Source organism: Pelmatolapia mariae, linkage group LG10_11 (genome assembly GCF_036321145.2).
Source record: "Pelmatolapia mariae isolate MD_Pm_ZW linkage group LG10_11, Pm_UMD_F_2, whole genome shotgun sequence".
Classification (NCBI taxonomy): domain Eukaryota; kingdom Metazoa; phylum Chordata; class Actinopteri; order Cichliformes; family Cichlidae; genus Pelmatolapia; species Pelmatolapia mariae.
This window is the reverse complement of record NC_086236.1, coordinates 44,122,108-44,145,546: the sequence shown is the minus strand read 5'-3', so window position 1 is coordinate 44,145,546 and position 23,439 is coordinate 44,122,108. Positions and strand designations below refer to the sequence as shown.

Below are 23,439 nucleotides of genomic sequence, written 5' to 3'. Positions count from 1 at the left end.
AGTCACGATCCTTACTTACACTTGATTCACCTGCACAACACTATTCACAAATTCCTCCTTCAAGATTACCATCAAATTACAAAATAATACTATGTATTGCTTAAACATTTGGCAAATATATGTTACATTCTTTGATGTAGTGCTCCTTTATTAAACGTTACTTGAAAATGCTTTTATTCTGGAATGCTTTTATTGTGATGTCCAAACAGACCGGAAGAGTTTAGTGTGTTTTTAGCTGGCGGAACAAAGTTGCGTGCTTATGTGCAGTGGGAGGAGGGTTGTGTTCAGGTCTGCGAAGGTATTAGCGAGTATCCTGTCAACAAAGTCACACAGAGTGCAATTTGTGACTTTTACTAAATGGACATTTCTTGACAGAGGCTTCCTTAGCTCGAGGGAAACGGTGAGTTTTGTTTAACGGTTGTAAATTATCACCAAAGCGCTGCAAATGTTAACGTTATATGAAGTGGATGTTTTGTTTAGCTAGCAAGGTAACGCCAGTACGCTAACGCCAGCTTCTTGGTGAACGACAGGTCTCTCAAAGGCCCTGTGCACGGGTCGTTAACCATTCTCGTAGGCTAATGGGGCTTTAGATTTTAAATAATTGTTAGTTTTTTACAAAACTGTCAGTTGTTGTATTCCCAGAGCTGCGTTGCTAACATTAGCCTGGTTAGCTAATGAAGTCGCTTTGTAGGTGACGGGAGCAAATACTATCTGTAGACCAGCTAGCGCTATGTTTTGTGCCTATGTCAGAGGAGCAACAAAAAATCGGTGAATAACTCATATGCCTGAGTATAATGTCGACTTTTTACCTTTTTTTTTAAGCTGACATTGACGCTATACCTGTGTAAGATCTCTGTCTTCTAACAAGTCTCTGCTCTGCCTTAATGCATTTTGCGTTTTTACAGCTTGGTCACAAGGAAAAAAAGAGTAAATGACACCTGACCTCTGACCCTTGGAAACCTCCAGCCTCGGAACCTAATTTATGTTTTGCGGTGAGGCCATGACTACTGCCAACATCTCCAGAGATATCCTGCACAGGCAGATCAGGGTACGTAAGAACAGTCCAGAGCCAGTGTGATCATCCCCGTCTGATGGAGAGTCTGATGGAGATGTGCTCTTTTATCTTTAGGACAAGAGAGCTGCAAGCTTCCAAAGGTTATACCATGTGACCGACCCCTTCATCAAGAGACTTGGACTGGAGGCTGAGCTTCAGGTCACTGATAACATGACATATTTTTCTGTAAACACATTGGGACACTTTTTTTCTTTTGTTATCTTCGTCTGACCCTCAATGTCATTTATTTCAACAGGGCCACACAGGCTGTGTGAACTGTTTGGAGTGGAACGAACGTGGAGAGTAAGTCATCAAACATCTTATCGCGTGATTCACTGTGAACCCTGTATGTACAGTGATTTTCTGTTGTATCTGTCCAGATAAGGTTTGCATCCTGTTCACTTCCCGCTTGGATTTTATATGTCGCACTTTTACTATCAGTGTTGGGTCTAACGTGTTCCAAAGTAATAATATAATCACATTATATTTTATTTTAGTAATGTAATGCGTTACTCACTAATTACAATACAGTTACAGTTATGTTGTTACTTGAATTACAAAGGCTCTTCAGTTATTTGAGCAACTGGCTGCTAGAAAGAAAAAACTTTTTTAATGCTTTTAAGGAGCAGAAATATGGTTATTACTTTTATTTTTATTGCACCAAAGGACAAGAGTGCCATGATGAAATGCAAACTGCATGTAGGACAGAAACATCTGCATTATACACAAAGCTAGACAAGCTTTGAAGACCCTTTCAACTTTGTTTTGTGTTGTTGACTTTGTTTTCATATGTAAAAACTAAAAGAAAGATTGCATTTGTGTCCTCATTAGAGTGAGGTTTTGTGTTGGTGCGTGGAACTGTAACCTCAGTTTTATATTAGTTACCTGGTAATTAATTATGTGACAGTGTGTTTCAGTAATTTTATGTACTACATAAATTTTAAGAAAAGTAACCAGTAATGTTTAATACATTACTTTTTTCCTTGTAACAACCCCAACATTGTCTACTAATTAGTAAAAGTAGTCTCACTCGCCATGTTTATCAGTGGTGTGAGTCTGCTTCTTTCGTAATCTGACACTTTCAGCACACCAGGATGGATCAGTTTAACATAAAAATATTGCATCCATTCTAAAGTGAATCTAGCAACACGGATCCAGCTGCTTATTAGTTAGTTCTAATACCTGTAATATAACGTGTAAATGTAATAAATCAACAAAAAAAAGGTGCATACCTTAAAGAAATGCTGCTTGGCTTCTTTGAATTGTTATTATTTTTTCCTTGTACTCAGTCTGCTGGCTTCAGGCTCGGATGATCAGCATGCCATCATCTGGGATCCATTCAGGCACAAGAAGCTAACAACTATGCACACAGGTCATGCAGCTAACATATTCTCTGTAAAGGTAAGGAGAACACATTCTACAGTGTACTGGATGGTGCCTGAGCTTAGAAACATATTAATACTGCAGTCATTGCACAATTGAGGCTGCCTTGTTGCTCTTCCTCAAGGTTAAATACTAAAATACGGCAGAGAATAATTTTCACTGTGATCTGCAGTAGGGCTGGGCCATATCATACCGTTCACGGTAATACCGGTATAATGTTAGGCAATGATAAGAAAATTAAATATCGCGATAGAATATGGGTAAAATGCGCATGCGCAGTGCCTTTGTTTTTATACGGCGATGGAGAATGAGAAGGGCGAAAGCAGATCATTGAATGAAACAGATGAACCAGAATTGGTTTGTAAAAATGCTGCAACTTCAGTGGTGTGGAACTGGTTTTTGGCTTTCGTCCATCAGATACACACCAAAGAACAATTCTTGGCAGAGCATGCAAGCGGGCCGTCGTTATTACTGTTATTACCGAACCGATTTTATGTGGTACACGGCGCTCAAAAATCTGTCAAAAATGTTTTAGTACGACTTTGCTAAGCTACGAAGCCGCACCGCTTGATGGATTGTCGGAGCATTACGGCTACCGTAGTCGGGAACCTCGCAGAGTGATACGTACTGTGCTTCAACATAATATTACCGCATTGTGTGTGTATAACCTCTTTTTAAGTTTTGTGGATATTATACATGTTATGCTCAGGATCTGTCGGCCAATTTCCACTGGAAATGCCTTTTGGTTAATCTGTCAGCAAGGAATTTGCATTTGCACTGTTAAATTTTTATATAGCTTTAATGCACATAAAAAACAGCTGCTTGTTTATGTGAAAATACATTGATGGGGGTTATTTTTGAACTAATAAAGTTGTAGAGTTGTAAAGTATTTTGTCTCATGTCAATTGTACCGTCAGTTTTATCGTTATCGCAAATTTTCAAATATATATCGTTATAAATATTTTTGGCCATATTGCCCAGCCTTAATCTGCAGTGTGATCAAAGCTCACAGCATGTTGGTGCATTCGTAGCCTGCAGGTTTGTAGACCCACATCTACATGTTGTAACTGTTTACTGTCACTTGGGGTCAGTGTTAGAAATATGTGGGACAATGAGTGTGTTGTGTGGATCACTCTTGTTTGTTTCTGCAGTTCTTTTTTAGCTTAGTACCTGCTGTGAATAAAAAAAAAAAAAAAAAAAATGGTGTAAAAAACACTTTTTAAAAACGTTTTTTTTAACTTCTTTTTTTTTTTTACCGTCACCAGTGGTGGGCCCACATCTCTTAAACGACCGTAACTCTGTTACCGTTTGTACTGGAGACAAAATTCAAACAATTTTGAAAAGAAGAGAAGGCTAGCTTTATGGGGATGTTCAGTGTATCACGGTAGCGCAAAGCATTCTCAAGGTAGCCCCTAGATTTTACCATGTGAGCCTCACATTACCGTGAGGTAACACAAAATTACCATTTTGGGCTACAAATAAAAATCATTGGTTCCTGAAATATGAGAATTAATATGCAACTTTCCCAAAATTACAAAACAAGTCCAGGCATTCTGTATGATGCTTGGATGTAGAGGGGTTATAAAAAGGGGTTAAAAACAAAACTTTCCATTGTAGTCGTTGTCTTTGTATATATATAATATATATATATTTTTTGATGTCTTATTTCCTTTTCTTCCTACTCGTGATGAACTCCACTGGTGTTCGCTTTCCTGTTCGATACATTTTACACACTGTGTCATCTCCGTCAGCTGACATGCTGTTGGCTTTTGTGGAGAACTGCAGCAAGTGTGCCTCTGCACCCTCTGTTTTGGTTGAGTTCCCATAATCCTCTTCTCTGTATAGCCATACAGCTATGTAAACGGATACAAACATTGGACTATGAATTCAGCTTAAGAAGTCTTTGTAAATGCCATAACAATGTCCTGTGTGTGACTATTGACAATTATATCACCATTTATTTCAAAGATAAGCCTTTCTCAAACATTGTGTGTGTATACTTAGTGGGGATGTGCTGTTTGTAAGATTTTGGGTCAGTGCCAGTGTTTACAGCTCAGGTTTTCAAACGGCAGTGTAACAAATTGATCTTCATTATTAATAAATACCTCCTATTTTAAAGTATATCGACCTCTATTTTGTACTTTTAATTGAGTACAGAATCAAACGCAGTCCTTATATCTGTCTCAGATATGAGGACTATTAAACCGAACATGCCCTACAGATGATCGTTGGACTCTGTCAGCTTATTTACTAATCAGCTGGTCGCCTGATGTCAACAGTGCCAATATGAGCCAATAAAGTGTTGCATCTCAGTTCTTATCAGTTCACTTTGGTATTTTTATTTGTCCATGCAGTTCCTGCCTCACTCCGGGGACAGAATTTTGGTAACAGGTGCAGCGGACACAAAAGTCCACGTGCATGACCTGACAGTGAAGGAAACCATCCATATGTTTTCTGATCATACAAACAGAGTTAAACGCATAGCCACAGCACCCATGTGGCCCAACACCTTCTGGAGTGCTGCAGAGGACGGCATCATCAGGTTAGACCAAAGAGATCAATAATGTATTAAAGTCAAATGTTATATTGGTAGTGGGTGGTTTTGCCAAGGTAATATGTGCATGTTGTCCTTGTTCACTGCAGACAGTACGACCTGAGGGAGAACAGTAAACACTCGGAGGTGCTGGTTGACCTCACAGAGTTCTGTGGTCAGCTCGTCGAGGCCAAATGTTTAGCTGTTAACCCACGGGACAACAACTACCTGGCTGTGGGAGCCAATGGGCCTTTTGTACGTCTGTACGACATCAGGATGATACACAACTACAGGTGAGTTTGGCTTTTTCATGCTATTCTGTGGTAGTGAGTACTCGGCAAACTGTCAAATAAAGCGCTTTGTAGTTACTCTGTGGTGCGTTCCAAGTTTTGACAAGGAAGTTCAGAACTTTTTTTTTTTCCCTCACACAGGAAATCTTTGAGTCAAAGCACATCAGCAGCTGTGCACACATTCTGTGAAAGGCAGAAGCCCATCCCAGATGGAGCTGGGCAGTATTATGTTGCAGGTGTGTGTACAGATAAATTGTCTGGAATCAGATTCCTTTAATGGGGTGCATTTATATTCTGGACTGTGGTTTAATACCATTACCATCTGACTGAATGTTTCAGGTCACCTGCCGGTGAAACTCCCTGACTACAATAACCGCCTGAGGGTCCTGGTTGCCACCTATGTTACTTTCAGTCCTGATGGCACCGAGCTGCTTGTTAACATGGGCGGGGAACAGGTAATGCATCACCAAACAAACAGGGAACCATGTGAGAATCGCAGTGGCCTTCTTATGGGATCCTTTTACTGTCTGTGTTAAAATGTTTTCCTTGTGTGTTTATGGTTCTTACAGGTGTATCTGTTTGACTTGACATTTAAACAGAGGCCATATACATTCTTGCTTCCGAAGAAATGCCAATCGTCAACAGGTAGATACTAAACACTGAGTTTCACACTAACTCCAAAGTACGTGAAGGATGCCGATTATTGAATCTCTCGCTTTCCAGGAGATGTGCAGAATGGAAAGACGACAAACGGCGTCTCCAATGGAATTCACCTGCCAGCTGGCCACATTCGCTTTACTGGGGGCAAAATGCAGTCTAGGTAAACGTCGGCTCTTTCCACTAGATGTCTATTGAGTCTTTAAAGGTTATATATTTGAATTTATTTCAAAATATCTGCTTTTCCCTTTTCTCTTTCAGTTCTAATGACCTCCCTCCTCACCTGGAGAAGGTAAAACAACAAGCTAATGATGCCTTTGCACGGCAGCAGTGGACACAGGCCATCCAGCTGTACAGTTTAGGCATTCATCAGGCGAGCAGCAACGCCATGTTGTACGGGAACAGAGCTGCGGCATATATGAAACGCAAGTGGTACGCGTTGTTGTTTCAGTGCAGAGGAATGATGGGTTTTCTTATTCTAAAAGCTTTGGAAACCCTGAGTGTTTATGTTTTTCTATGTGATTCTTAGGGATGGAGACCATTATGATGCCCTCAGGGACTGTCTGAAGGCTCTGAGTCTAAACCCCGGTCATCTGAAAGCACATTTCAGGCTGGCACGGTGTCTGTTTGAGCTAAAATATGTGGCTGAGGCTCTGGAGTGTTTGGACGATTTCAAAGGGAAGTTTCCAGAGCAGGCGCACAGCAGTGCCTGCGATGCCTTAGATAAAGACATCAAGGCTGCTCTTTACTCCAAGTCAGAATCAGGTGGGAAAGAAAGAAATGGCTCTTGGCTAATTTTCAGTAACTCTCAGAGAATTTACACAGATCTTGAAATAAACATTTATATCACACTTCATTGGATAATTGCCATTATTTACAATGATTGTATGCTCACTAAAAAAAACAGCTTTGTAGTACACGTGCCGTTTCTTTGTGTATATTTTAGTTTTAAAATCTGTGTGAATTACAGTAAAAAAAAATAAAAAAAATTTTTATCTTTAACTGCAGAAGATAAAAAGGCCAACAGCTCCATCCGATTCCACTCGTTCAGTCGGAAGGAGTCCATTCCTGAAGATGAGCTGGAGCTGAGAGAGCGCAGCTTTGACTACAAACACAGATACTGCGGTCACTGTAACACCACCACTGACATCAAAGAAGCCAACTTTTTTGGAAGGTGGGTGCATCTCGTTGCCAGGCTGCTGTGTCATCACTAGGGGGCAGTCGTGAGCTCTCAAATGTAATGTGATCTTTATCTAAATGACACACTGTACTGAGCGATTATAAATAAAGCCGAGCCTTTAATAATAACTAGTCAAATCTCTTTTGCAGCAAAATGCTCAAACAGCTTTGAAAGTAGCTACACAGAAGTAAAGTGTTCTTTATTACAAAGCTGCGGAATCTCAGCCATATTTTTAGCATGTGTGAGCAGCTTTTTGGGGTCTGATTAACAGCTTCTCTGTTTTACTACTATTTGGGCTTTTTTTTTTTTTTTTTTACATAATTTTGTTCTACTAGTTTTACACAATCAACAGTACCTCAATCTAAACAAGTTGTTTGTTTAGTTTCTATAGAGTCGTTCGTACTTTTAGGAGATGTTGGCCTATGAAGCAGTTGTTTGTTTTTGCTGTTCAAAAGTGTGACTAAATCGTCTACTTCCCATGACATTATAACAGTCAGAATATATTCTAATCAACACCAACTCACGCTGTGGCTCATTTAGTTTACCTTTAAATAAACACAAATCTTTATGATGTGTTTGATTAGTGAGTGCAGTTCCAACAGCTTAACGAGACTGGTTTTTGATACCATGGGCCAAAAGAGGTACTGTATGCTGAGTGACGGTAGAAAATGGCACGCTGCTGTTGCTTAACCTTCACCTCAACTGTTCTCAGTACTGTACACATCTGCGCAGTGAAGTCGACATTCTATGAAAGAAGTTCAATGTAAAACGATTGCACAATTTTCCAAGTAAATATTTAAATTCCCTGTAAAAGGTTTGTGTCCCAGGAACATGGCTCATCAGGCAGGTCTGAATGGATTCTTTTTCTCCGCAGCAAAGGCCAGTATATTGTAAGTGGCTCGGATGATGGCTCTTTCTTTATCTGGGAAAAAGAAACAACCAATCTTGTGAGGATCCTGCAGGGGGATGAGTCCATAGTCAACTGCCTACAGCCGCACCCCAGCTACTGCTTCCTGGCTACTAGCGGTATCGACCCTGTCGTTCGGTTATGGAACCCCAGGCCAGAGGTAAACAGAGGAAACTCCTCTATGTGCAGACTTGGCAGACTTGGTCTTGACATGCTTTGGGAGTGTGTTAAGGAGATGGCATTAATCAAAAAGATGTGTCATGCTGTTGGAATTATATTTGATCACTTCTTTTGTTTTTTTCTTTTTGAATACTGCAGACAGACAGCGAAAATGGGCGTGTGGTGGAAGACATGGAGGGAGCTGCTCAGGCTAATCAGCGGCGCATGAACGCGGATCCACTGGAGGTCATGCTGCTTAACATGGGCTATCGCATCACAGGCCTGCGCGGTGTCGGTCCAGATGGTTCAGACGATGAAGACAGCTCAGAGGGACAAGTACAGTGCAGGCCCAGCTAAGCAAATAGTCATCCATTCTGCAGAATGGATTTTAGGAAGCAAAGCACTCTACTAGCTCCTGTTTGAATCTGAAATCCCCTCGCCCTCCTCCCCAGCCCCGTCTGACAGAACATTGAGTGAATGTCGTGTCACATCTCTGCACTATGCATCACCCTCCCCTGTCCTGTGAGAGGACTGGTGGAGACCACTTTTGGGAGGAGAGGAATTCATGGAGGGTTGCGACAGCACCCTTCTACCCCTTCGAAGCACCTACAACACCTCAGCCCGTCCCTCCCTCCACCCTGCGGTGGCAGTGGGATGACTTTGAGGAGAGCACCTTCAAACTTCACTCCCCCACTTTCTCACAAAGAAGGAGGAGTTCAGCACGTATCGCTCCTCAGGTTTATGTTGGAGAGGCGCGTATCTGGTGACCTATTTTCAGGTCCGCGTGTGGCCGCGCGGTCAGAATAAGATCTCTGACCCGAAAACGGTGTATTTGTTACAACTCCTGTCTGCTCGGCAGATGGAGCAAAGCGTCACAGTACCCACTCATCTCGGAAAGGCTGCACACCCAAGTTATTTAAGTTAGCCTCAATCCAATTTTCCGTTGGAGTTTTGGCCACTGGAAGGCTAGAATTAACTTGTTAACTCTTTAAGTTGTGAACGCTGCCAGAGTTGCTCTAATGAAATGTATTTATATGCTTTGTTTAGTTTACAACTGTCAGGAGGAAGAAAAAAAAACAAGGGGTTCTTCTGCCAAAGGTTGCCATCTGTCACGTAAACAGCCAAGGATTAATGTTAGACTTCTTTGTTTCACTGAAACATAACTTTGGCTCCTTTTAGTTAAGAGGTTTTCTTACAATAGATTATTGACAGGTCAAAGAAAGCAGCTTTCTAATACAGTTTTTTTTTTCTTCTAGTCCTGTTGATTACACATCATTTGAGATGAAGTGTCAATGTCATTTTTGGGGGGGAGGGGGCAGCGTTAGGGTTCCTGCCTACTAGCTGCGTGGCTCTAGCATTAGTCCTCTGCTGCAGCCAGGTGTTCAGTCCTGCTTGCATGAGGCTTCTCTGAGCATAGATGCAGGGCAATAAAAGAGCACAGCCACAAGCCATCCAGTGCTCGCTGGGTCTTCTTTACCCTTAGATAGGGTAAATATTCATGAATGGAGTCCTCAGCTACATGCATCACTAAGGCTTCCATGCGTTTTCATTTGTTCATTAATTTGAGATGCTCTGTTTTCTTTGAGGAATCCTGTAAGACCTTTGTGGCAAACAGAACAAAGAATAAAAATTATTGAACACCACCTCAGTATCCTTTTGATTCATTGTTTGTTTCATCTGTTTGCCCTTTTTAGCTTGGTTACACAACGCGTACAGTAGCACTTAGTTTTATCTAGGTTAGGAGGATCCCCATTCGTCAGTGTCCGCACTTTTTGCTGACTGTCGGGCAACAAATGTGAGCACGGTACATCACAAGCAAGTTAAGTGAGTATCTCATGCCCCCGTATGCTTCGCAGTAATGAGGTGACCCATCTGTGGGAGAAGCTACTGCAGGTAACTCTGTAGCAGCAACGCTGGGCTGGAAAAGCAGTGTTTTGCAGATGTTTCATTTATGTGGTGAATTAATCGCAGAATCACAAAGCAGTCAGTTTTACAGTAAAATTAGACCATTACGCATGGATATAAAGACTATCGCAATACATGAAAACGACAAAAAATTAATTATTTTTTTTAGATTTGTTATAGAGGTAAACGGCTAGGGCTCTGCAGCTAATATTAATCCCTCCTCGCTGACCGTAAAGGCCGCAATCGACGAACAGATGGCCCGTGCTGCGTTCACGGACCGACAGTTGGAGGAGGTGGCTGCGTACCTCCGCTGCTGTGCGTCACTGCCGTTCATCTCCCTCTGTCACTCCAGGCTGTGATGGCGGAGGCGAACGATACCGACGTAATGATGAGCTACCACGGTGATTTCCCAAAAAACGACAGAAAAAGCAGCCGCTACCCTTTCTGCATTGTCTGGACACCTATTCCCATTTTAACGTAAGGGGCTACTGCAGTATTGATGCTCCTGTGCTGTGGCAGCAGATGAAACGAAGCTATGTTTATCTTATCCGCTAATACTGTTTCCTTTTAATGGTATTGCGTTAGTTGTTTTGCTGGACATTCAGACGTACAGTAATTGCCTCGTGTGTTATTTGCGTTCGTCTTGCAGGTGGGTGCTCCCCTTCATCGGTCACATGGGCATATGCACTTCTGCTGGAGTCATACGAGATTTCGCAGGGTCATATTTTGTCTCGGTGAGCACTGCTTTTACATCGAGTTTATCATATCACCGCACAGAGACTGATATTAAAGTGCTAGACCTTCTCAATAGGAGTCTCAAGGATAGATTCGCATTAGAGGTGGGAAGCAATTTGAATATGGTACTGGTATTGGATCAGTACTACTGTGTTATAAACTATGTTCAGATTTAGTCTTTTTCTACCTTTATAAGTTTAAAGTATCAGTATCGGTGTTGGTATTGTCAATACTGGCCCTGTATTTACTTGGTATTGGATCATACAAAATTTGCATTATCGTACAGCACTAACTCACATGCATGATTTCCGCTCTTTCCAGGAGGATAACATGGGGTTTGGTAGACCCACAAAGTAAGTTTATTGATATTATTGTCTTTTAACAAGTAGGTGGGAGCAGAGATAACACATTAAAGGTAACTCACTGTTTTCTTTTAAAATAATACTGCAGGTATTGGAAGCTTGATGTGGATAAAGTGTGTGGTAATGGTGCAGCTACATGGGACAAAGCTGTGCACGATGCATCAGAGGAGTACAAATGCAGGCCGGTAAGATTGTTTTATTTAGCGTTCTCTTATTAATTAATTAACACATTTCTGGATTGTGTTTATGGAAGGCCTTCAGTGCCAAAATGAATTAAATGTTTGTTTAATTAATTACAATTAAAATATATTTTTAAATATGTAATAATATTTAATTATAGTTTTAATTAATTATATAATGATGTATTTATTTAATTCATTTTGACACTAGTGACCCTCCTTACGCATTAGTGATTTTAATAATAAATACTTATTTATTTATTTACTTTTTGTCGAAGCACAATCTGTGCTTTGATAACTGCCATTCCCACGTTGCCATGGCCCTCAACCTGATGCGCTACAACAACAGCACATCCTGGAACATGGTAAACCTGTGTGTGCTGTCTCTCATTCACGGGAAACACGTAAGGTAAATATTTTGGCCACTTATTCCAGCACTGCAGGAATAAAACACATGTATGAATGATAAGAGCGGCTAGAGACAGATCACTATTCACACTCTCATTCCTACTACAGCCTAACCCAACATGCATGTCTTCGGACTGTGGGAGGAAGTCTGAGTACCCAGAGAGAACACGTGAACTCTACAAAGAAAGGCCCCTGTTGGTGGGTGGAGCAACAGTGCTAAACACTGCTCTGCCCTCCCGCCACTCATACTACATGCTAGCATTTAGAGTCATCCAAGGAAAGCTGGAAACCAAAAATGAACGGGCGTGATCTTTTGGCTTGGTTAACTTTCACATTTGTCAAGCTATTATTAATGCTGAAAGATTTATACAGGTTATGTTTTTTAGTAACATTGTGCAATACAGAAGACATTCTGCACATGCTGCAACAGCATTGCTTCGCAGTGAAAGAACAGAGCTGTGAAACTCGTCTGCCTGCAGTCCAAACATGCCACCCTCCGGACAATATTTAGTGTATTTTTAGGGCCCTTAACTGTTGCACGGGTGAAATCCTCTTTCAAACTTTCAAAAGTTATCAGCTGATCTCCTCAGCTCCCAAACCCTTACACAGTGTTGCTAAAAGAAGAAATGAGGCAACACGGAGGGAATCATACCCCTATCCCACCTCTTTTGAAACATCTAGTTAGAATCAAATTGAGCATGAGCTATTTATATTGTAAGTTTTATTTATATTTTACACAATGTTGCATCTTTTCTGGAAACAGGTTGTATAAAATTAATGATTAATTTGCTAGTGTTTATAGCTCGAGCTATGCTTAACATTCACTGGGCAAATCTTTCAGTTTGGTTTTTCTCCCTGGTTTTGTACATCAGGAGCAATTCTGGCTTTCAAATGTGTGAGTCAAGGGCACTTAAACCTTTTAACACAAGCTGTTTGCCTACCCACTCTACCACTTGACATGTAGTAGCCCCACCGGTGCTTATCTGCAATAAATCCTCTATTGTAAACAGGAAAATTTAAGTTCCAGTCATACTGGTTTTGTTTGAGCCAATTGGTTTAGGTTGTGAAGTTTATTTAGTCAGTTACGACTGTGTAGAATACATTCACCAACTACTTTGGTAGGTACACCTGTTCAAAACAAGCTGCTGAAGTTCAAACCAAACTTCAGGACAGGAAAAACAGGTGACTTAAGTGAATGTGGCGCAGTTCTTAGTGCTGGACAGGCTGCTTCTAAGTATTTCAGAAACTGCTGATCTACACAGTCATCTCTTTACAGCGTTTACAGAGAATAATCTAACAAAGAGAAACTACCCAGTAAGAGACATGTTCTTTGAAGCCAGAGGTCAGAGGACAATGGCCGGACTGCTTTGAGTTTATATAAAGGCAACATACCTTGGTTGTAACTCATTACAGCCAAGGTGTGCAAGAGAGCATCTCTGAATGCACAACATGACGAATCATGAAGCAGATGGGCTACAAGCAGCAGAAGATCACACTGTGTGCCACTCCTGCCAGCTAAAAACAGGAAACACATGCTCCAATTCACACAAGAGCTCACAAAATTTGGACAATAGAAGATTGGAAAAATGTTGCCTGGTCTGATGAGTCTCAATTTCTACTGTGAGATTGGATAGTAAGGTCAGAATTTGGTGTAAACAACATGAATGCATGGATCAATCATGCCTGGTATCAGTGTTCAGGCTGCTGCCTCTTAGTACCAGCTGAGCATCATTTCAACATCATAGCGTACCTGAATATTGTTGCTCCTGTTAGGACCACAGTATGCCCCTCTGCTACTAGCAGGGTAACATGCCATGTCTAAAAGCTAGAATCACGTCAAACCAGTTTCTTAAGCATGACAATGAGTCCACTGTGCTCAAAAGACCTCCACAATCACCAGATCTTAATCCAGTAGAGCACCTTTGGGATGTGGCGGAACAGGAGTGTCACACCACGGGTGTGCAGCTTACAGATCTGCAGCAGCTGTGCTATGCAGTCACATCAACATGGACCAAAATATCTGAGGAATGTTTCCAGCACCTTGTTGAATCTTTGCTGTGACGAATTAAGGCGGCTCTGAAGGCAAAAGGGGTTTCAACCCAATACTACCAAGGTGTACCTAATAAAGTGTCCTGTGAGTGTACTAAACCCTCTATCATGGCAGGTTTCACTCTTTCAGACATAGGTACTACAAAGGGTGATACGAGTAGCTGTGCTAGGATTACAGTTTAACTGAAGGAGAACATTACTGTGCAGCACACCTGAAGCATCTTCATCACAACAGTCTGAACACAGTCTGTTAAATAGCTCTGCTGCTGGATGCTGGAGAGCATTAAGAGACATATGGCTCAGAGATCCTCCCTCATTATTCTCTGCTGACCCACATAGAGATTGCTGGCGTCACAGCTTGTGCTGCCTCTGCTCGTACGATCCTGTGGCACAGGAGTCTTTTAAACAGAAGGGGAGTCGCGCAATTAATCACAGACGGCAGCGCTCCCCTCTGTGTAACAACTGGAGGTCAGTCCTCCGCTGGGGCTCCCCTCACACCGGCTGGGTGGACGGGGACAGTAGGACACAAGCTGGGGCTGTAGACACTATGTTAGATTGCACCATGTTACACCCCGGCACACCTCACATGTCCTTGTCTGCTGAAAGTATACCGGGAAAGAGCGCCCGCCCCCCCGCTCCTCTGCTGCACATCATCAATATCCAGGTGTTGAGAAGTACTCTAATTACTGTGTTTTTCCATCCTCCAGCTGGGCCGCTTTCCTCAAGACCTGGCTGCCCTTCGTCATGCTCAGCGGAGTCCTCGCCACCTTCATCCTCACGTTTAACCTACAGTAGTGCGGCGAGCAGTAGAACCAGCTGACTCAGGCTTTTTGGTTATACTTTATACACAGTCATTGACGTGAGTGGTGCGTTCTGATGGAACATTTGTTTGTGCACAAACTGAGTGACTGCCTCTTCATCTGTTGTGATGCATTTTCTAAGAGTATTAAAGGGCAAAGCCTAACTTTTGTTTTTGTGGGGGGGTGGCAGTTGAAATGAACAATTTGTCCTTCAGTTATCGATATTTTGATTATTTCTTATTGTGTATTATGCTAGCCAGGCACGCTACAGTGTCTGCATTTGTGTTTTTGCTTTATTTCCCTTTGTTAATATTATCATGAAGGAGACGACGTCCAGATTAGACCCAGTAGAGTAATGCATTTCAGTTGCAGAGATGTATTTTTCATGAACGGCAGTGATGAATGTGTTTCCAGCGGGCTAATATATATTTCAGTGACGAATCCATAGAAAACGGATTGCAAAATCTTCAAGCTGGAAGTATTCATCAATTATTTGTCTTAGAAATATGAGCAGCTAGACCAAAGATAGAATGATGGAAACCCACATGTTAAAAATTAGGGTATTGCGCTCCCTCGAATACATTTTCCTCCTGAATAAGACGCTTCTATGTTAACTGACTTCTTTTTTTGTTTGTTTTGGCTTTTCTGCAGTAAGATTTGAATGATTTCCTTTTGTGCATCCTCACACTTGATCCTGCCAAGTTATATAAGCAATATTTGATCACTTGTTTATGCATTATGTTATTTTATTGGATGTTTTTGGTACTTGAATAAGTATTATTTATTATTGTATGTCTGTAACCATTTAATATTTCCATTTTTGTACCTGCATTTTGGATTTGCTGTGTGCAGAGCTCTTTTGTTGTCTCCCCTGGCAGACTGGGATATAGGTGACCGGCTGTGGGTCGTCCTCTGTACCTTTAAGGGGACTGCGTTTTCATCCAGCAGACTCTGTGTGATATGAACTACCATCACTTTACGGGAACCTTTATTCCCACAGTGCAGCAGACGACGACTGAGCGAGCAGTCTTTGCCACCTCTGCAGTGTCCGATCACTTTTAGAAAACAAAGGATAACAGCTAAAGTTTGATTTATGAATACACGTCTGTAGTTTAAACTTTTTTAGCTTTTATTTAGAGATGTGTTTTTCTGCTGTTTTTGTGTTTTTGGGGATTCTTTTCTGCGCTCTGTGCCGCTGCTTGGAGTGTCCTTTTGGCTGTGAGTGTTTCGCTGTGATCCGCACGGTAAAATGTGTTTCTAAAGATCTGCTCACAGCACCAGAAAATATTCCAGGATATGCCAGGACTGTCATTATCACAGGGAATAATATACACCAAATTGGACCCAGTTCGTTTACGGAGCTGGAGAACGTCACTAACATCATTTTAAGCAATAACAGGTGAGAATGTCAGTGTTTTTTATTTGTTTCTTTTTCAGTTTCAACCATGTATATATTAAGCTGTATTTGAATAGTTTATTTCTTTATGTTTACACAATAAATAAATAAAGATCTGTTTCTGTGAGTTTTGTTTTTCTTATTTTTAACCTTGATAGTACAGTGAGATTTCCCAAGGTTTCTTGTTTCCAAGCAGGAGGATATAATCAGATGTCTAAAACCTGATGTTAAAGTGTTAGTCGTCTCCTCAGGTTAACAGAGATGGCGTCCCACACCTTCTCCTCCCTGGTCAACCTGCGCTTCCTGGACCTCAGTGGAAACCAGCTGGCACTCATCCATCCAGAGGCTCTCAGCATACCTGGTAGTCCCCTTCAGGAGCTCAACCTGAGTCAGTCACTCTACAACTTTACTGCCCTTACAGACCTGACCACAGCTCTGCGCTGGGGGGGCCTCGCGGGGCTCCTCCGCCTCGACCTCTCGGGGAACAAGCTTGCGCTGCTTCCCCCGGGCATGTTCTCTCACCTTCCCAATCTGCAGCAGCTTTTCCTCACCAACAACTCTTTGGTAGCAGTCTACAGTGGGACCTTCTCTGGCATGAATCACCTGGAGGTGCTCGACCTGACACACAACACCTTCAGCACATTCAGAGCCGATGCTCTGCTGGAGATGGACAAGCTCGGGTACATCAGAATCCTGCTCGGTAACAACCCCTACACCTGCTCCTGTGAGATCAATGAGTTTGTCGCGTGGCTGAATAAATCGAGAGCTAAGGTTGATGTGGATGCTGTGAGATGTGCCTCACCTGGCGCATTAACTGACGCCCGCCTAAGAGGGCTCAGTATCCAGGATATCGGGTGTGTTGTTCCAGTCCTGGCAGAGGTCGCTGATCTCACCCTGCAGACCTCTTATGTCTTCCTGGGGCTGGTTCTGGGGCTTGTTGGCATGGTTTTTCTCTTTGTGCTCTACCTGAATCGCAAAGGTATGAAGAAGTGGATCAATGAAATGAGAGACGCTTGTCGGGATGTCCTGGAGGGCTATCACTACCGGTACGAGATTGACTCAGACCCTCGGCTGGGGCACATTTCTGCAGACAGCAGAAGGGCACAAAGGCAGTTAGGAATATCTCTGTCCCAGCAGCTGCCCAGTGACACCTCTGTTGCCCCCACAAAAACACAAGTCAAACAGCTGACAACCTCCCCATCTCTAAACTTATGATAAACTGATGATTTGACATATTATGGTGTAGCTGTAAATAGTTTTAGGAGGAAATTTACAATTTTGTCTCGAGCATTCTGTACATATCGGAGTTATAACCTAGAAACCTAAAAAAAAAGTGCCTTTGTGTTGTAGATGCTCTAGATCCTTGTATTTGTAAGTTAGTAAGTGTGTGTTTTTTTTCTTATAGATTTTTATAAGGACCTTACACATAGGCTACTTGGAAATGGATGTCAGCTTTTTCAGTGTGCTTTCTTTACTTTTATATTAGCTTAAATATCTTTCCGGTAAGCAGAAGATAAAGAAAAACATAAATAACATAAATTATAGATGACCAGTGAATGGTAGGGTAGGTCTATTCTACTGTGTTCTTCAGTAAAAAAAGCAAAACCTTTAAATTTACTCAGCCCTATATCTTTATAGGAGTGGTAATAATGCGATTTGTATTATTCGAATGAATATGTCTTGGTATTATATAAAAACCTGTGTTTACCTTAATTAGAAATAAAAAGAAATGATGTAATTAATTTCTTGTGCTGTTTTATTATAAGTGCACTGAGGAAGGCACTGCTACACAGGCTCATGTATATCTCCACGTGAGATTGCCATACTATTTCAATTCAAAGAGTGGGTGATTAAGTGTTTCTATACAAGGAAAAAGTAGGGCAGAATGAATGATATCACCGGGAAATACACCTGCTGGCTCTGCAGCTGTGCACCTCTGTGTCCCTGCCGGAGCTATCTACTTATTGTATGTGCACGTTAAAGAGGATTTATATAGAGAAATTAGAAAAGTGCACTGCTGCAATTTAAAACACAAAAATTCTCTGCTATCCTGCATCACATGGCTGTTTATCAGGGGTGTCAAGCCCACAGCCTAAAGGCCATAACTGGCCACCAAGGGTCCACTGGACAGCTTTGGAAAATGTGAAAGCTGCAAAGACGCTCTCATTCGATTTATCCTTAAGAATGGTCTGAATCATCTGCACTTTTTCGGCCTTCTAGCCAACAAACACGTTGCCTACAATCTGCCCTACAACACCAAATAAAGAAAGTAATAGATACACCGTCAAAAGATAGAAAATGATTTTCCCCCCATAACATTTCTACTCCATTAAATATCAGAAAGGTATCTGTTTTCATTGTAGAAACCACTCACGTGAAGTTTTGCTGGGACTTTCTTTTATTTATTTCTTTAAATTTTCCCCTGAAACTCTGCCTTAAGGCATTGTAAACCTACACAGGTGTTTATGTTTTTATGTTTAGTCTTAAGCACATTCTGCGTAAAGCAGAATATATTAAATAATTAAACTTGCCATTAAAATCCTTTTATTTTTATTGTTTTAATTTTGTTCCCATATTCCTTTCTCCATTATACTTTTCGTGGAGGCTAATGAAATATTCTTCATCAAGCTTCACTCGCTTTTTCGACTCACTATGTGCTTATACACCACTCTGCATTTAATCATTAGTTATTATGAATCTTTGGCTCTCCTCCACAGTGTGTCTGTTATCCTGTCTTCCTTCCCTCATCCCCAACTGGCCACCCTCCCTGAGCCTCATTCTGCCAGACGTTTCTTCCTGTTAAAAGGGAATTTTTCCTTTCCACTTTCACCAAGTGCTTCCTCATACGGGAGTTTTCTGTCTATTATTCTAGAGGGTATTTACTTTAGAGTATAACGCACGTTATAAAATTTTACTGAATAATGATTTCTTGTTGTAATGAATGAACTTTAAACTGAACTACATGTGTAATGTTCAAACTTAAATAAAATGCAACTTTAAGAATATCAATTTCTTTTTTATAGTGGGTCCGCAGTTTTTAAAACAAACAAACAAAACGAATAATAAATAAAATAAAGAATAAAGAAGGAAAATCCAGAATAGGGCATTTTGTGTCTCATTAAATTCCTGTTCTTTAAGAACTCTTTAATAATTCACGAAATGCGTATTTAAACATTTTTAAACTGAAAGAAAGCCGACACATTTTTTATGAAATTAAAAAAAAACATACACGTTATTATGCAATAGTTTCCCCTCGGATCACCCCCCGCCCCCTCTTTCCTCCCCACATCTCTCGTTCCGTCCCCTGCACGTTCAAATCCGCCTCGTGTGACGTCACGACTCACCTGTGGGTGGGTGTAGGATCTGGGATTAGCTGTAGCCGCAGGTAATAGCCAAACATTGGGAGACTCTCGGCAACGCAAGACTGTAAACTTCTTTTCACTGAAAGACAAACGACGCCGATGAGCTGAGCTGTGTTTTTCCCCTCGGACTGCGGGACTCTGTTTTGGGTTTGCAAACTTTGTTGAAGTACACCAACCTAAAAATCTGTAGGCGGTTTTGTTTTCTCCGTTTGGAGCGTTAGCGTAGTTTTTTTTCTCTCTCTCTCTTTCTCTCTAAGACTTCCGCACTTTGCTCGTTGAACAAGTTGTTTGGGATAAAAGTGTTTCCTCTTATGCGGTAAGTGGGCGATTTGCAAGTAAAATGGAAAAACAGTTGGATGTTGAATGAGGTTTGGTCTCACCTTTTCTCCTCCGCGCGCACTATTAGGCAAAAAAAAAAAAAAAAAATCAAGGGTGCGACAAAAGTTATTGTTAAGATAGAAATCAGAACACTCAGCTTTATTTACACTCTCCGAGCTTCATGTTAGGTTACTTTACTGAAAGCTATGTTTTTCCTGCTCCAGCTTTAAATGCAGCTTAGTTTAATGTACTGGGGGGCTATGGAGGTTGTACTAAACTGTCCTCTCCTACTCCTCCAGGTCCCAGGCTTTTTGAGCCATGCCTGGCCACAGCACAGGGGCTCCCCGCCACAAGTACCCCAACTGTAGCTCTAGGGCGGACAACCATCGACCCAACCGGACTATATCCAGGGACAGCACGACCAGCCAAGACTCCTACAAGGATCCTCATGGGGAGCAACTACGTGACCACTCCCGCTATTCAGAGGGCAGGTATGGTCGAGGAAGAAGCCACCCTCGAAACGGCACTGGAAGGGGTTCAGAGACAATAGGATTTATTCCGGGGTCGGCAGACAGCGTGCCGAGCAGCAGGCAGTCCTGTGGCTCCTGTGCCTCCATGGGCTGGAGTAGCTGTAAGGCTCTTATCTGTTGTGTTCTCACCTGTGGATTTTATGGCACCCGGGAGCCCTGCCTCCCCGTTAACGAGAGCTCCACAGACCATACCCCCAAAACGGGCGGTGACCCTCGACCTCCTAACGGCATAGCTGTGAAAAACCCTGGCATGTCTTTGGAGCCCAATAATAAGCAGCCCAAGACCTCCAGATTGCCCCTGAATGACAGTTTCCGTTACCCAGATGTGCACATAGCAGGTCAGAAGGTAAAGTACCCAGTTGCTGACTCCAAACGGGGTCGCACATCAGGTAAAGGGGATAACCAGCGGCCGGTCAGCAACACCAGCCTTCTATCCTACGAGGACTACGACTTGGATGAGCAGAGCGACAAAGACATTGACTCTCTGATCACCAAGAAGCTGCTGGAGCTTTACGCCCTGCATCAGATTGACCAGCTGGCCAAGTGCACCTCTGATTCCTCCTTCTCCCGCAAGACCAACGAGATCAGCGAGCTCATCTACAGCATCGCTCAGGACTACAACCTGGAGGAGCAAGAGGCCGAGTGCAAGCTGGTGCACGGGGTCATCCGCATCAGCACGCGGAAGGGCAAAAGGAACAAGGGCTACCTGTCGACCGGGCAGCGTCCTAATGGCAGGAGTGACAGGACCCTCCCCGACAGTGGCAACGAGACCATGACAAACACCTTCATGAGCAGTGATTGTAAGAATCTTTTCTTTTTCTTTTTCTTTTTTGCTAGAGCTGTATAAATATTTATAATGCACAAGGCAACCTTGCTCACCAGCACCTTGCAGCAACATACCAAATATACCAATCATCTGACCCATCTTTTCTTAATGACTCATAGAGTCTGTTGGAACACCGGCTGTGCTGAAGCTCTTTTGTTTGCCTCGTAGCTGCGAGCTCTAAAACTCCAGGTATTTTACGTGCAGTAGCCTCATAACAATCGCTTAATCTGAGGCAAGTCGATGCAGGTGCGGCGTCTGCTAAACTCAAACACGATAACAGAGATGACCGGATGAATTATAACGTTTGCTGGATCTCTGTTTGTTTTCTCTTGCCTGTGTTCATTTTGTCTTGTCTTTGTTTTTGCTTTGTTTTTTGCCTTTCGCTACAGTTCCAGAGGTGAAGGTGTCGGAGCAGACGCCATCAGACGAGCTGGCGAGAAAGATGAGAAATTACAGCGGGCGAAGTGAGTGCATGCGCGGGGGTGGTGTGTGTGGGGATTTCCCATGAGTCTGTCTTCTTTTGGTTTCATATGGAATTAAGATACTTGGGAGTAAATAAAGTAATTCTGCTTGACTGTGTGGCAGTCCATCCTGGGCATTTGGGTGTAATAACCAGCCTGCTGTCTGTGTGTGTGTGTGTGTGTGTGTGTGTGTGTGTGTGTGTGTGTGTGTGTGTGTGTGTGTGTGTGTGACCCATTGTGCCTGCTGCAGCTGTAGGCATTTTCTCACCTCCTCCTCCACCTTTCAGTCACATCCCACTCTCTTAGCAGTGAAAGCACCGCATTCCTGCACTTTTTCCATTCCCTGCATATTCTTTCACCTAACACCTACCTATCTGCCTGCCCTCCAGCTCCATGGTAATGCTACACCACCTGCTAGATGAGCAGATCAAGTCACATTAAATATATGTCACATAATGTTCCCAGATCTGCTAAGTAATTTCACCAACTTGGGTTACAGATGGATTACGTAAACTAAGCTCCTCTTTTTTCTCTCTCTCTCTCTCGTTGTTCGGTGAAGAGGTTGGTAAAAGGACGGGTGTCCTGTTACATGTCTGTGAATGAGGGTACGCCACACCGTGTTTTCACAACTTTAACACAGTGTTCGGGGAACGTGTCCGGGTCCTGGGTTTGTCCAGGTTTTTTCGCTTAAGGATAAATAAAATTAGAGCTATGCTTTTTAACCTCACTGCATTAAACAGTCCTTCCTTTTTTTTTTTCCTTTCTCTTTTTTGCAGCATATTCCTCCAGCACTACTACGGCCTACTCGGCGTACCACCACGACACTGAAACCTACTCCTCAGGCGCTCCTCTGATTCTCTAAAAGTAAAACAAAAACAATAAGAGATGTAGCCAGTTACATGGGCTATTTCATCCTCCTGCTGTTACCAAGTTGAGCACCTTTTATCCTGGGTGGTTGTACTTCTGCCTTTAAGTGGTCCAGCTACTACCTGCTGTTTTCAAGCATCTTTATGTTTCAAGCAAAAGGCCCACTGAGGAGACTCTCCCCCCCTATTTCCCCTCCCCACACACACACACTAACACACACACACACACGTTAGGAGATGTAGGTTTTTATGTATTTTTCTGTGCAGTGTTTAAAGATGAAAAAAGTGACTCCACTCAACAGGATGCCATAGGAAAGAGGCAGACGTTTGAACAGAGCCGTCCTCATTCTTGTCCTTGTTCTTGTTTTTATCTTAATTTTTTTTTTGCTAGCTGTTGTGCATGTGCCATATGTGTGTATGAGCTTGTCGACCTCCTGCCATTTCCCCAGAACCCTAAGACGTGTGTTTTTTACCTGAAATCTGTATTAGCCATATTTTGTAAATACCCTTCTGTCGATGTTACTTTGTGGTTTTTTTAAACCATATGTGGTGTTTGTCCACATTTTTTTATATATTGTTAGCTACTAAGTCATATTTTTAACAAAATAATAAAAAAAAAACCTTCCATACCTCTTTATGCTTGTGTTTATTCAAAAGTCTAAATCTGTGCCTGGAAATCTTTCTCTCTCTCTGTATATAAAGCAGCTCCATTTGTTTGGCAGCAAATGATTTTGCTCATGTATATCAACAAGTCTTTACCTTCACGAGCTTTTCTGGCACTCTCTCTTCAGCCTATTTTTTTCCTCTTTATCTCTGGGATTATTGTCGTCAGGCTCATCTCCCCGAGGTCACTGTGTTACAGCAGGCAGGCTTTTTCCGCCCTCAGCAAAAGAAGGAACTTGTTTGGCTGGTTCTTACAGAAAGGAAATAAAATCCACGGCTTTGTCTTTGTCATTTATGGCAAAGGCGAAGGAGCAGCGCAGAAAGTCAGCCTAATTTTCTTGAAGCGGTTCAAATTTGGGTTAAACAAATGAAGCTGCATTTGTCAATAATCATTATCTTTTGTTTATTTTAGGAGC

The 23,439-nt window shown here is 42.2% G+C and overlaps 4 protein-coding genes across 4 annotated transcripts; all 4 read left to right on the top strand.

The window, feature by feature from the left end:
- Positions 1-250: 250 nt before the first annotated feature.
- wdtc1 (WD and tetratricopeptide repeats 1) lies at positions 251-9,805 on the top strand. Its single transcript, XM_063488630.1, has 16 exons — positions 251-400; positions 906-1,048; positions 1,130-1,213; positions 1,311-1,357; positions 2,344-2,455; positions 4,792-4,979; positions 5,081-5,263; positions 5,402-5,496; positions 5,600-5,715; positions 5,830-5,905; positions 5,984-6,080; positions 6,179-6,349; positions 6,447-6,682; positions 6,926-7,091; positions 7,972-8,164; positions 8,323-9,805. The coding sequence occupies exons 2-16, from the start codon at positions 983-985 to the stop codon at positions 8,518-8,520; spliced, it is 2,028 nt and encodes a 675-aa protein (XP_063344700.1). The 5' UTR covers positions 251-400; positions 906-982; the 3' UTR covers positions 8,521-9,805.
- A 559-nt stretch (positions 9,806-10,364) lies between these two features.
- LOC134638017 (transmembrane protein 222) lies at positions 10,365-14,618 on the top strand. Its single transcript, XM_063488632.1, has 6 exons — positions 10,365-10,545; positions 10,718-10,802; positions 11,125-11,156; positions 11,254-11,350; positions 11,623-11,753; positions 14,509-14,618. Exons 1-6 carry the CDS (start codon positions 10,427-10,429, stop codon positions 14,594-14,596), a joined length of 552 nt encoding a protein of 183 aa, XP_063344702.1. The 5' UTR covers positions 10,365-10,426; the 3' UTR covers positions 14,597-14,618.
- A 1,122-nt stretch (positions 14,619-15,740) lies between these two features.
- Positions 15,741-17,694, top strand: LOC134638016 (trophoblast glycoprotein-like). Its single transcript, XM_063488631.1, has 2 exons — positions 15,741-16,000; positions 16,249-17,694. Exons 1-2 carry the CDS (start codon positions 15,741-15,743, stop codon positions 17,210-17,212), a joined length of 1,224 nt encoding a protein of 407 aa, XP_063344701.1. The 3' UTR covers positions 17,213-17,694.
- Positions 17,695-19,995: 2,301 nt separating this feature from the next.
- kdf1a (keratinocyte differentiation factor 1a) lies at positions 19,996-22,356 on the top strand. The gene is made up of 3 exons (XM_063488549.1): positions 19,996-21,007; positions 21,423-21,497; positions 22,271-22,356. The coding sequence occupies exons 1-3, from the start codon at positions 19,996-19,998 to the stop codon at positions 22,354-22,356; spliced, it is 1,173 nt and encodes a 390-aa protein (XP_063344619.1).
- The last annotated feature ends 1,083 nt before the right edge of the window (positions 22,357-23,439 follow it).

Coding starts and splice junctions, on each gene's coding strand:
- LOC134638016 (XM_063488631.1), top strand. CDS start 15,741: ATGTGTTTTTCTGCTGTTTTTGTGTTTTTGGGGATTCTTTTCTGCGCT. Junction 16,001..16,248: donor ATCATTTTAAGCAATAACAG/GTGAGAATGTCA, acceptor TCGTCTCCTCAG/GTTAACAGAGATGGCGTCCC.
- LOC134638017 (XM_063488632.1), top strand. CDS start 10,427: ATGGCGGAGGCGAACGATACCGACGTAATGATGAGCTACCACGGTGAT. Junction 10,546..10,717: donor ACACCTATTCCCATTTTAAC/GTAAGGGGCTAC, acceptor TTCGTCTTGCAG/GTGGGTGCTCCCCTTCATCG. Junction 11,351..11,622: donor AGGAGTACAAATGCAGGCCG/GTAAGATTGTTT, acceptor TTTTTGTCGAAG/CACAATCTGTGCTTTGATAA.
- kdf1a (XM_063488549.1), top strand. CDS start 19,996: ATGCCTGGCCACAGCACAGGGGCTCCCCGCCACAAGTACCCCAACTGT. Junction 21,008..21,422: donor CACCTTCATGAGCAGTGATT/GTAAGAATCTTT, acceptor CTTTCGCTACAG/TTCCAGAGGTGAAGGTGTCG. Junction 21,498..22,270: donor GAGAAATTACAGCGGGCGAA/GTGAGTGCATGC, acceptor TCTTTTTTGCAG/CATATTCCTCCAGCACTACT.
- wdtc1 (XM_063488630.1), top strand. CDS start 983: ATGTTTTGCGGTGAGGCCATGACTACTGCCAACATCTCCAGAGATATC. Junction 5,497..5,599: donor TGGGCAGTATTATGTTGCAG/GTGTGTGTACAG, acceptor TGAATGTTTCAG/GTCACCTGCCGGTGAAACTC. Junction 5,906..5,983: donor GAAATGCCAATCGTCAACAG/GTAGATACTAAA, acceptor CTCGCTTTCCAG/GAGATGTGCAGAATGGAAAG.